The sequence below is a fragment of the Tursiops truncatus genome, chromosome 9 (genome assembly GCF_011762595.2).
Source record: "Tursiops truncatus isolate mTurTru1 chromosome 9, mTurTru1.mat.Y, whole genome shotgun sequence".
Taxonomy (NCBI): Eukaryota; Metazoa; Chordata; class Mammalia; order Artiodactyla; family Delphinidae; genus Tursiops; species Tursiops truncatus.
Window position 1 is genome coordinate 76385680 of NC_047042.1, and position 13047 is coordinate 76398726.

The 13047-nt window shown below is 36.1% G+C and overlaps 1 protein-coding gene across 3 annotated transcripts in view; it reads left to right on the forward strand.

Annotated features, from left to right (window-relative positions):
* Positions 1-13047, forward strand: part of CPED1 (cadherin like and PC-esterase domain containing 1) — a 303604-nt gene that overhangs the window by 91700 nt on the left and 198857 nt on the right. For all 3 annotated transcript variants that reach the window (XR_012334048.1, XM_019924796.3, XM_073809873.1), the window contains exons 5-6: positions 1204-1336; positions 2533-2701. Coding sequence is in view for 2 of the 3 variants with exons in the window: in XM_019924796.3 (XP_019780355.2) it covers positions 1204-1336; positions 2533-2701 (302 nt within the window). In the remaining variant the exon portion in view is untranslated. The remainder of the gene's footprint in view (positions 1-1203; positions 1337-2532; positions 2702-13047) is intronic.

A 13047-nucleotide genomic window follows, 5' to 3' on the forward strand; every position in this document is an offset into this window, starting at 1 on the left:
AGAAAATGTTCCTGAGAAAAAGTTTAATATTAATAAAGTGATTAACTTATTTTTGCAGTGAGTGGGCTTAGACAGCTATTCTATTATCATATTTGTTGCACTCTAGGTACTAATGTTTGTGGGAGGTTGTGTTTCAAATTGTTATTAATGATGCTCATTAATTTATACCAAATTATTCATCTTTGGGCTTGCTGAAGTAGCCAAGTATTTTTTCTTTTCCTTTTCTTTTCCCCTGGAAAATTCATGTAGAAAAACATCAAAGCAAAATTAAGTTGCCATAAAGTAATAAAACAATCTTTCATGCTGCTTGATCATTGCAGTGAAATCATAGGGGCAAGAAATTGAAGTAGGAGTCTAGACATAGCTTTTATTACCAAGGAAAATGAGCAGAATTCAAGGTTTTTACGTTGTCATGGTCAAAACATAGAGGAGTCCATGGGGAAAATTGTTTTTGTAGAATTGCATGACTTTGACACTTCCACTGAAAAAGAACAGAAAGGAGGGCATTTATGGCTTGCATTTACTGAGTGCTCAGTAAGTAAGCAGTTGATTGATGGTTAGTTGGTGGAAACTTTATGCAATGATTACACTTTGATTTTTCTAACCTTGTACATACACCTATTTTTTAAAAGTATCAATACGAGTGTTCGGAAATAAGTCATTATTGTTGGTCTTTACTTTTACACACTTCAAAAACCCACTAAATAATATTTTACAAAATAATGAAGCACTTTGGTTGAGGTTACCAAGGTCATGAAGCATGACAAACTCTAGCACGTGAAGGACTGTGTTATCAGGAAATCAACTCAAGTTATCTATATAAAATTCTCATCGCAAACAGAAGTCAACTCCTGCAGCCACCATCCCCTAATCGAGAGAGCATCTCCTAGCTGTATGGAAGAAAGACCCTCTTGGTGTGGGACAGAAGGAGACATCAAATCTACTTCACCTTCTGAGAAAAAATTTTGAAATCAGTTATTATAATTGTTTTTCTAGTCTGTGGTAAGATAACATGCTACAAAGCAAATGCCCCTCTAAACATGCCTTCATGCTTGAGGGATTGAACCTTGGTTCAGAATGGGGAGAAAATTTGCGGTCTATTTCCCTTGGAACCAGTAGTTTAACATAGCAGACTCTATTATGGAAGCCATTCCAAAAGGAAACAATAGAATGACTGTTTTTTGCTCTGTTGAATCTTTTCAGAATTGCAACTTCCGGTGAGCCCCTCAGTGTGTCTGGATCAGAGCATACAATTAAAGCTGAGTAATTCAAGTCACCTTTTAAAAACAGTGAAGTCATATATGTGGAAACCAGGGGACTGGAGACGTGAACAGCTGTAAGCTAATCATCTTTAATTGTTATGTCAAGCGTGCATTTTAAGAGATAGCTAATAAGACAAAAGCACCAAACACATCTGGGGGTTTTACGTGTTTGAATTATTAGGTTCTGTTATATAAATTTTAGGCTATCTCTTCTTAATAAATAATGCCACCATCGATTTTCTGCTACACTAATTCAAATCTCTCTTGCCATAGAATAAACATTTGGGTAAATAGGACTCTTATCCAGGAAGTTACATTAATGGAAATTGAATTTAAAACCTTGGCCATGTGAAACTAAAATTTTAACTTCCATTTTATACTCAAATAACATGCCTTAGTCTACGAGTATGGCTGAATGATTCTTTTCTATTATTATTTTTTTATGGCTCTGAGAAAGCAACTGTAGGGTACCAAGTTATTCAAGTTACCTTCAGGGAAAGGATTTTGTCATGTAGATAAATTACAGTGAAAAATTAAGAGATTTTAATTATCTTATCCAACACACAAAGTAGTTTGCCCCGTGTAATTTTATAATTATTGGGTAGTATTCCACAGTTAATAGTTTTTATTGAAGAATCATATGCATTTCTGCTTACCTAGACTTCAAAAGATGAAACAGCACACTCTTTTCATTGATCAAACTTAGATATTTGAAATATAGAAATATGATGCAGAAAAGAAAATAGTTATACATTTTGGTATCATTTATAATGAAATTATGTTTGTTTTATCACAAAATATTTAACTAGTGTTATTTTTCCTTTTTTAGACTGAAGTGTTTCCTAATACTTCATCCCTTAAATTAACCCTTAATTATCTGTAGTGCGGGTTATTAGGTAGAATCAAATTAGTGGGGAAAGTATTTTGGCATATTTTTGGTGACCTGCCTGTCCACTATTGAGAAACAGTATCTTTTCTTGTGGACGATGAGATAGAGCAAAGGTAGGAGAGGGCAGAACCGGAAAATTTCAGGGGTATCCTAAACTTTTATATGTATCACTTTTGTTGGGATGGTACCAGATGTGACTAATTTAAATTTTTTAGATCTTTAAGCCTCATTTCAGGTACAATTTTAGACATCGTTTAAGGCAACCCATACACTGAAAGCTAGGGTCCAGTGAAAGAGAGATGGGGTGTACAAAGCTCTGAGGCAATTTATAAATTACATACCCCAAATTATGGAGCTTTAATTATATTTTTAATTTTTTAGGAATCAAACCACAGTCCTAGCTCCACAAGAAACACTCTTGAGAGCCAAAGATTTATCCGTAATTCTTAAAGCGTATGTGCTGGTGACATCCTTAACTCCTCTGCGTGCATTCATTCATTCGACTGGCACGGTTTGGAATCCACCAAAGAAAAAACGCTTCACTGTCAAGGTAAAATTTCCATTGTTGCAGTTATTTCCCACAAAGTATACTGGAGATAAGTAAAGTGAGTTGGGCTGCCTTTCTCCGACCTTTATGATTATCAAATCCCAAGGAGCAAAGATTGTATCGTTTTATTGCTGCAAGCAGAGATTTTCATTTAATAGGTGCAGGTTCAGAAATGAACTGGAAACAGCTTAATTCACTAGGGATCACACAGGCTACATCTTCTTTTTCTCTCAATTCATCTTTTTAGTTCAGTTCTTTGACCCATTGTAGAACTAGTTCTCAGCTGTGGTCTGTTTTTCTTGACTTTCCACTCATTCAAGAAAAATGTAGTCAGTGCAACAAAGGAAAATACAATTTTGCCCTTATGCTTTTTGCTTCATTTTTAGGAAGCATAATGCCTGTTTCATTTCACCATTCAATATGGGATACTTGCTGAGCAAAAAACAACGCTCTCAAGGGTGCCTGACACAGTAGCCATGACATAAAGCATGATGAGAAAGTTTTCAAGGGAGAACTTAATAATAACCTCCAAAAAGTTTAGTTATAAGAGGTAATTCAGGTTAGCTCATTCGAAAATAAGGTCTAGTGAGAATATACTTGATACATTTTAAGGAGTTTCTGATTTTACAGAAATAATTTTTCAGAGTGTAGTTAAGGGGAAATGCACACATGCATTCTTTCAGTTTCTTCCCTCTTCCTCTTATCTGTTTTCTGAACGATTATTTCTGTAAGATCAAAGATGCCTTCAAAGAACAAATACTACCCGATCCCTCTTATGGAAGGAATCTAAACTAGTCAAACTCACAGAAGCAGAGAATAGAATCGTAGTTACCAGGGGCTGGGGAAAGAGGGAAATAGGGAGGTGTTAGTCTAAGGGTCTAAAGTTTCAGTTATGCTCGATGAATAAGTCCTGGAGATCGACTTACAGTATAGCGCCTATAGTTAATAATACTGAGATTTGCTAAGAGGATAGATTTTATGTTCTTATCACTAAATAAATAAATAAATAGGGTGGGTGGAAACTTTTGAAGGGGATAGATACATTTATGACTTGATTGTAGTGATGGTTTCATGGGTGTATACTTATCTCTAAACTCATCAAATTGTATGCATTAAATATGTACAGGTTTTTGTATTTTAATCATAAAAAATGGTATTAAAAAAAAGAAGGCACAAGTGCCTTTTATAGTTTTGAGAGATTTAAAAGTGACTGTACTTGATACTTTTCAGAATTTTTCTTACATAAACTGCACTTTAAGTTTTGGAAAATCTTCCAACAGTGAAAAATTTTTAAATGGTATGTTTAAAAATTGTCAATTAAAAAACCGATAAGCATGACAAAAGATGCAGATGTTACATTACTTAGTAAAGTAGGTAACTGATATTTTAAGGAAATGGTGTTGATGACTTAGGTCTTAAGGGTGGTTTATTTTAAAGACAATCATCTCATCTCAATTATATCAGTATTAAGTGGTTTTTGATCAGGAAAAAGTGGAATCTAATTTGATTTGTCTTTCATGTTATCTCCCACAAGTCTGCACAGTGGCTGTTTATTATTTCCCTAAGAACCTTTAATTATTCCCCAGTTGCCTTTTTCTATTAAGTTGAATTGTATGCAATTGCTAACTTGGCCAGTTTTGACCTACAAAAAATTACAGTTTCATATGATTCAACCAAAAATTAGAAATCAGATATAGAGAGATACAAGAATCATAATCCTCTATTCATGTCACATTCATGTATTCGACAAATGTTTGTTGAGCAGAGACCCAAATCCCTGTCCTTGTAGAACTTGCAACATCTGTGTGTGCAAGCCTCCTCTCTTGTTTTATCTGTTTTATTTAATACATTTTATCACCATTTCCCACTTAATTATCCTTCCTCTCAAAGGCCATCATTATAATGATTTAATGTGTGTGTTTTTTGTGCATATTCTTGTAAAATAAGCATTTTTATTTTGTTATGCATGCAAGTATCTTTAGCATATAAACTGTATTATATTAGATATTTTTTCCTTTATCTATCTATCTATCTATCTATCTATATATATATATAGGGCCGTGCGGCATGTGGGATCTTAGTTCCCCGACCAGGGATCAAACCCATGCCCCGCCCCCTGCAGTGGAAGCATGGAGTCTTAACAACTGGACCGCCTAGAAAGTCCCTCTGACTATTTTTTAAAATGCAGCACTACGTATTTTTAGGAAGAAACCTTCCACGTTGCTATGTGTATATCTTCTGTTACTTTTTCACTGATTTTCAGTATTAGTGATGTGTTTCCCTTATAGTTTACCTCCCCACTGCTCCAGTGATAGACATCTGGATTGCTCCAGCTCTTGGCTAAAGCAAACAATACTTCAAATGCACAAATCCTTGTATCTGACTCTTTATGAACCTGCATATGATTTTCTGAAGAGTGTATACCCAGAACTGGGATGGCTGGGACATAAGATATAGGTTCATTTGATAGAATTAAATAATGCCAGCTCGCCCTCCAAAATGCCTGTATCAATTTCCATACCCCCGCATAGGCCAACATTTGACTGTTTCCAGCTGTGACAGGTGAAAAGTGTTATCTCGATCTTGCAAATAGCTCAATTTGCCCTCTCTCTGTTAACTTTATCACAGTGTTATTTTTTGATTAGAAATCTTCAATTCATTAATCAAATTAATTTTTCCATAGGCTTCCTCTTTGGGGATTTAGTTTCAGAAATCCTTTCTTATCTCTAAGTCACAAAGATGTGCTTCTCCATTTTTTTCTATTACCTTTATAATTTTCCATGGACATGTAAATATTTAATTCAACTAGAGATCACTTCTGATCCAGTTTTTTTCTTTTTTCCTAAATATTCCATTCTCACAGGCTAAAAACTCATCATTTCCTATGAATCTGATATCACTTTTGTTGTATAAGTTTCCATATGTATATGGAGCCGTCTCTGATGTCTCTGTTCGGTTCCAGTTGGCCCACTGCACTCTTTTTTATTATTTTGGCAGTATAAGTATGTCTTCATGCCTGACACGGGAGGCACCTCTTGTCTACTTCTTCTTTTCAAGATTGTTAACTATGTGATGGGCATTTATTTCCTTATAAACATTTTAGAATATCAATTATACTTTTAAACTCCTACTGGATCCACCTCCTAGAGTAATGGAAATAAAAACAAAAATAAACAAATGGGACCTAATGAAACTTAAAAAGTTTTGCAAAGCAAAGAAAACTACAAACAAGACGAAAAGACAACCCTCAGAATGGGAGAAAATATTTGCAAATGAATCAGCGGACAAAGGATTAATCTTCAAAATATATGAACAGCTCATGCAGCTCAATGTTAAAAAAACAAAAACCCAATCAAAAAATGGGCAGGAGACCTAAATAGACCTTTCTCCAAAGAAGGCATACAGATGGCCAAGGACACATGAAAAGCGGCTCAACATCACTAATTATTAGAGAAATGCAAATCAAAACTACAATGAGGTATCACCTCACACCAGTTAGAATGGGCATCATCAGAAAATCTACAAACAACAAATGCTGGAGAGGGTGTGGAGAAAAGGGAGCCCTCTTGCACTGTTGGTGGGAATGTAAATTGATACAGCCACTTTGGAGAACAGTATGGAGGTTCCTTAAAAAACTAAACATAGGGGCTTCCCTGGGGGCGCAGTGGTTGAGAGTCCGCCTGCCGATGCAGGGGACACGGGTTCGTGCCCTGGTCCGGGAGGACCCCCGCACATGCCGCGGAGCGGCTGGGCCTGTGAGCCATGGCCGCTGGGCCTGCGCGTCCAGAGCCTGTGCTCCGCAACTGGAGAGGCCACAACAGTGAGAGGCCCGCGTACCGCCAAAAAAAAAAAAAAAACAAAAAAAACCCACACTAAATATAGAATTACCATACGATCCAGCAATCCCACTACCAGCCATATACCCAGAGAAAACCATAATGCAAAAAGACACATGCACCCCAATGTTCATTGCAGCACTATTTACAATAGCCAGGTCATGGAAGCAACCTAAATGCCCATCAACAGATGAATGTATAAAGAAGATGTGGTACATATATGCAATGGAATATTACTCAGCCATAAAAAAGGAATGAAATTGGGTCATCTGTAGAGACGTGGATGGATCTAGAGACTGTCATACAGAGTGAACTAACTCATAAAGAGAAAAACAAATATTGTATATTAAAGCATATATGTGGAACCTAGAAAAATGGTACAGATGAACTGGTTTGCAGGGCAGAAATAGAGACACAGATGTAGAGAACAAATGTATGCACACCAAGGGGGGAAAGTGGCGGGGGTGGTGGTGGTGGTGGAATGAATTGGGAGATTGGGATTGATACATATACACTAATACGTATAAAATAGATAACTGATAAGAACCTGCTGTTTAAAAAAATAAATAAAATTCAAAAAAAAAATCCTACTGGAATTTCAATATAATATTGAATTTTTAGCTTAATTTTTGAAGAGTTGATTATTCATAATATTGTCTCTCCATTTATTCAGGTCATTTTATTTGTCCTTCATTAGAGTTTAATTTTTATTCCTCCACAGAGATCTTATATGGTTTTGCTTAAGTTTATTTCAGGATTCCTGGGAGTATTTTTTGATATTGTTATTTATTTATTTATTTATTTATTTATTGTAACATCTTTATTGGAGTATAATTGCTTTACAGTGGTGTGTTAGTTTCTGCTGTATGACAAAGTGAATCAGCTATACATATACATATATCCCCATATCCCCTCCCTCTTGTGTCTCCCTCCCAACCTCCCTATCCCACTCCTCTAGTTGGTCACATAGCACCGAGCTGATCTCCCTGTGCTATGCGGCTGCTTCCCACTAGCTATCTATTTTACATTTGCTAGTGTATATATGGCACTGCTACTCTCTCACTTCGTCCCAGCTTACCCTTCCCCTTCCCCATGTCCTCAAGTCCATTCTCTACCTCTGCATCTTTATTCCTGTCCTCCCCCTAGGTTCACCAGAACCATTTTCTTTTTTAGATTCCATATATATGTGTTAGCATACGGTATTTGTTTTTCTCTTTCTGACTTACTTCACTCTGTATGACAAACTCTAGGTCCATCCAGCTCACTACAAATAACTCAATTTCATTTCTTTTTATGGTTGAGTAATATTCCATTGTATATATGTGCCACATCTTCTTTATCCATTCATCTGTCAATGGACACTTAGGTTGCTTCCATGTCCTGGCTACTGTAAATAGTGCTGCAATGAACATTCTGGTATGACTCTTTTTGAATTATGGTTTTCTCAGGGTATATGCCCAGTAGTGGGATTGCTGGGTCATGTGGTAGTTCTATTTTTAGTTTTTTAAGGAACCTCCATACTGTTCTCCATAGTGAGAACAGTATCAATTTACATTGATACTGTATCAATTTAGATTCCTACCAACAGTGCAAGAGTGTTCCCTTTACTCCACACCCTCTCGGGCATTTATTGTTTCTAGATTTTTTGATGATGTCCATTCTGACTGGTGTGAGGTGGTACCTCATTGTAGTTTTGATTTGCATGTCTCTAATGATTAGTGGTGCTGAGCATCCTTTCATGTGTTTGTTGGCAATTTGTGTATCTTCCTTGGAGAAATGTCCATTTAGGTCTTCTGCCCATTTTTTGGACTGGGTTGTTTGTTTTTTTGATATTGAGCTGCATGAGTTGCTTGTATATTTTGGAGATTAATCTTTTGTCAGTTGCTTTGTTTGCAAATGTTTTCTCCCATTCTGAGGGTTATCTTTTCATCCTGTTTATGGTTTTCTTTGCTGTGCAAAAGCTTTTAAGTTTCATTAGATTCCATTTGTTTATTTTTGTTTTTATTTCCCTTTCTCTAGGAGGTGGGTCAAAAAGGATCTTGCTGTGATTTATGCCATAGAGTGTTCTGCCTATGTTTTCCTGTAAGAGTTTTATAGTTACATTTAGGTCTTACATTTAGGTCTCTATAGTTACATTAGGTCTTAATGTAACCTATAGTTACATTAGATCTATATAGTTACAATAGGTCTTACATTAGGTCTTACATTTAGGTCTCTAATCCATTTTTAGTTTATTTTTGTGTAAGGTGTTAGGGAGTGTTCTAAGTTCATTCTTTTACATGTAGCTGTCCAGTTTTCCCAGCACCACTTATTGAAGAGGCTGTCTTTTCTCCATTGTATACTCTTGCCTCCCCTATCAAAGATAAGGTGACCATATGTGCATAGGTTTATCTCTGGGCTTTCTATGCTGTTCCATTGATCTATATTTCTGTTTTTGTGCCGGTACCATACTGTCTTGATTACTGTACCTTTGTAGTATAAAATAAAGTCAGGGAGCCTGATTCCTCCAGCTCTGTTTTTCTTTCTCAAGAGTGCTTTGGCTCTTAGGGGTCTTATGTATGTCCATACAAATTGTGAAGTTTCTTGTTCTAATTCTGTGAAATGTTCGAATTCTGTGAAAAATGCCATTGGTAGTTTGATAGGGATTGAATAGGCACTGAATCTGTAGATTGCTTTGGGTAGTATAGTCATTTTCACAATTTTGATTCTTCCAATCCAAGAACATGGTATATCTCTCCATCTGTTTATATCATCTTTAATTTCATATGGGTCTTTCGTCTCCTTAGGTAGGTTCATTCCTAGCTAGTTTACTCTTTGTTGCAGTGGTTAATGAGAGTGTTTCCATAAATGTTCCTTCAGATTTTTCATCATTAGTGTATAGGAATGCAAGAGATTTTGGTGCATTAATTTTGTATCCTGCTACTTTACAAAATTCATTGATTAGCTCTAGTAGTTTTCTGGTAGGATCTTTAGGATTCTCTATATATAGTCTCATGTCATCTGCAACAGTGACAGTTTTACTTCTTCTTTTCCGATTTGGATTCCTTTTATTTCTTTTTTTTCTCTGATTGCTGTGGCTAAAACTTCCAAAACTATGTTGAATAATAGTGCTGAGAGTGGGCAACCTTGTCTTGTTCCTGATCTTAGTGGAAAAGGTTTCACTTTTTCACCATTGAGAATGATGTTGGCTGTGGGTTTGTCATATATGGCCTTTATTATGTTGAGGTAGGTTCCCTCTATGCCCTTTCTGGAGAGTTTTTATCATAAATGGGTGTTGAATTTTGTCGAAAGCTTTTTCTGCATCTATTGAGATGATCATATGGTTTTTATCCTTCAGTTTGTTAATATGGTGTATCACATTGATTGATTTGCATATATTGAAGAATCCTTGCATTCCTGGGATAGACCCCACTTGATCATGGTATATGATCCTTTTAATGTGCTGTTGGATTCTGTTTGCTAGTATTTTGTTGAGGATTTTTGCATCTATGTTCATCAGTGATATTGGCCTGTAGTTTTCTTTCTTTGTGACATCTTTGTCTGGTTTTGGTATCAGGGTGATGGTGGCCTCATAGAATGAGTTTGGGAGTGTTCCTCCCTCTGCTATATTTTGGAAGAGTTTGAGAAGGATAGGTGTTAGCTCTTCTCTAAATGTTTGATAGAATTCACCTGTGAGGCCATCTGGTCCTGGGCTTTTGTTTGTTGGAAGATTTGTAATAACAGTTTCATTTTCAGTGTTTTTGATTGGTCTGTTTATATTTTCTATTTCTTCCTGGTTCAGTTTCAGGATGTTGTGCTTTTGTAAGAATTTGTCCTTTTCTTCCAGGGTGTCCATTTATTGGCACATAGTTGCCTGTAGTAATCTCTCATGATCCTTTGTATTTCTGCAAGGTCAGTTGTTACTTCTCCTTTTTCATTTCTAATTCTATTGATTTGAGTCTTCTCCTTTTTTTCTTGATGAGTCTGGCTAATGGTTTATCAATTTTGTTTATCTTCTCAAAGAAGATAAAACCTTTCAGTTTTATTGATCTTCTCAAAGAAGATAAAACCTTTCAGTTTTATTGATCTTTGCTATTGTTTCCTTCATCTCTTTCTCATTTATTTCTGATCTGTTCTTTATGATTTCTTTCCTTCTGCTAACTTTGGGGTATTTTTGTTCTTCTTTCTCTAATTGCTTTAGATGTAAGTTTAGGCTGTTTATTTGAAATGTTTCTTGTTTTTTGAGGTAGGCATGTATTGCTATAAACTTCCCTCTTAGAACTTCTTTTGCTGCATTCCATAGGTTTGGGGCTGTCGTGTTTTGATCGTCATTTGTTTCTAGGTATTTTTAAATTTCCTCTTTGATTTCTTCAGTGATCTCTTGGTTATTTAGTAGCATATTGTTTAGCCTCCATGTGTTTTTATTTTTTACAGAATTTTTCCTGTAATTGATATCTAGTCTCATAGTGTTGTGGTCAGAAAAGAAACTTGATATGATTTCAATTTTCTTATATTTACCAAGGCTTGATTTGTGACCCAAGATATGATCTATCCTGGAGAATGTTCCATGAGCACTTGAGAAGAAAGTGTATTCTGTTGTTTTTGGATGGAATGTCCTATAAATACCAATTAAGTCCATCTTGTTTAATGTGTCATTTAAAGCTTGTGTTTCCTTATTTATTTTCATTTTGGATGATCTGTTTGCTGGTGAAAGTGTGGTGTTGAAGTCCCCTACTATGATTGCGTTACTGTCGATTTCCTCTTCTGTGGCTGTTAGCATTTGCCTTATGTATTGAGGTGCTCCTATGTCGGGTGCATAAATATTTTTGATTGTTATATCCTCTTGGATTGATCCCTTCATCATTATGTAGTGTCCTTCTTTGTGTCTTGTAATAGTCTTTATTTTAAAGTCTATTTTGTCTGCTATGAGAATTGCTACTCCAGCTTTCTTTTGATTTCCATTTACATGGAATATCTTTTTCCATCCCCTCACTTTCAGTCTGTATGTGTCCCTAAGTCTGAAGTGGGTCTTTGTACACAGCCTGTATACGGGTCTTGTTTTTGTATCCATTCAGCCAGTTTGTGTCTTTTGGTTGGAGCATTTAATCCATTTACATGTAAGGTAGTTATTGATATGTATGTTCTTATTACCATTTTCTTAATTGTTTTGGGTTTATTATGGTAGGTCTTTTCCTTCTCTTGTGTTTCCTGCCTAGAGAAGTTCCTTTAGCATTTGTTGTAAAGCTCGTTTGGTAGTGCTGAATTCTCTTAGCTTTTGGTTGTCTGTAAAGGTTTTAATTTCTCTGTCGAATCTGAATGAGATCCTTGCTGGGGAGAATAATCTTGGTTGTAGGTTTTTCCCTTTCATCACTTTAAATATGTCCTGCCACTCCCTTCTGGCTTGCAGAATTTCTAGTGAAAGATCAGCTGCTAACCTTATGGGGATTCTGTCCTATGTTTTTTGTTGCTTTTCTCTTGCTGCTTTTAATATTTTTCTTTGAATTTAATTTTTGATAGTTTGATTAATATGTGTCTCGGTGTGTTTCTCTTTGGGTTTATCCTCTATGGGACTCTCTGCGCTTCCTGGACTTGATTGGCTATTTCCTTTCCCATGTTAGGGAAGCTTTCAACTATAATCCCTTCAAATATTTTCTCAGATGCTTTCTTTTTCTCTTCTCCTTCTGGGACCCCTATAATTCTAATGTTGGTGCATTTGATGTTGTCCCAGAGGTCTCTGAGACTGTCCTCAGTTCTTTTCATTCTTTTTTCTTTATTCTGCTCCCTGGCAGTTATTTCCACTATTTTATCTTCCAGGTCACTTATCTGTTCTTCTGCCTCAGTTATTCTGCTATTGATTCCTTCTAGAGTATTTTTAATTTCAGTTATTTTTTTGTTCATCATTGTTTGTTTGCTCTTTAGTTCTTCTAGATCTTTGTTAAATGTTTCTTGTATTTTCTCCATTCTGTTTCCAAGATTTTCGATCATCTTTACTATCATTACTCTGAATTCTTTTTCAGGTAGTTTGCCTATTTCGTCTTCATTTATTTGGTGTTGTAGGTTTTTACCTTGCTCCTTCATCTGTAACATATTCTTTTGTCATTTCTTTTTTTTTTTTTTTTTTTGATAGGTGGGTCTATATTCCTCTCTTACTGGTTGTTTAGCCTGAGGTGTCCAAAACTGGAGCTTTCAGGCAGTTGGATAGAGCCAGGTCTTGGTGCTGAGATTAGGACCTCTGGGAAGCCTCACTCCGATTAACCTGGGGTCTGAGGTTCTCTCTTAGTCCAGTGGTTTGGACTCAGAGCTCCCACCACAGGAGCTTGGGCCCGACCTCCTGCAAGCTGGTCATTGGCAGTTCCTCCCATCCCCTTTGGTGTCTGTAGTCCCCCAGTGATGCCTGGTAGGTGCCCTAGTTGTGCAGAGATGTGAATTCCATGTTCTTCTAGTCTGCCATCTTCAAGAAATACTATTTTTAAAGTGGAATTTCTATTTGATAAACTTGTTCCAATAATTTAACTATTAATATCATTGGTTTTA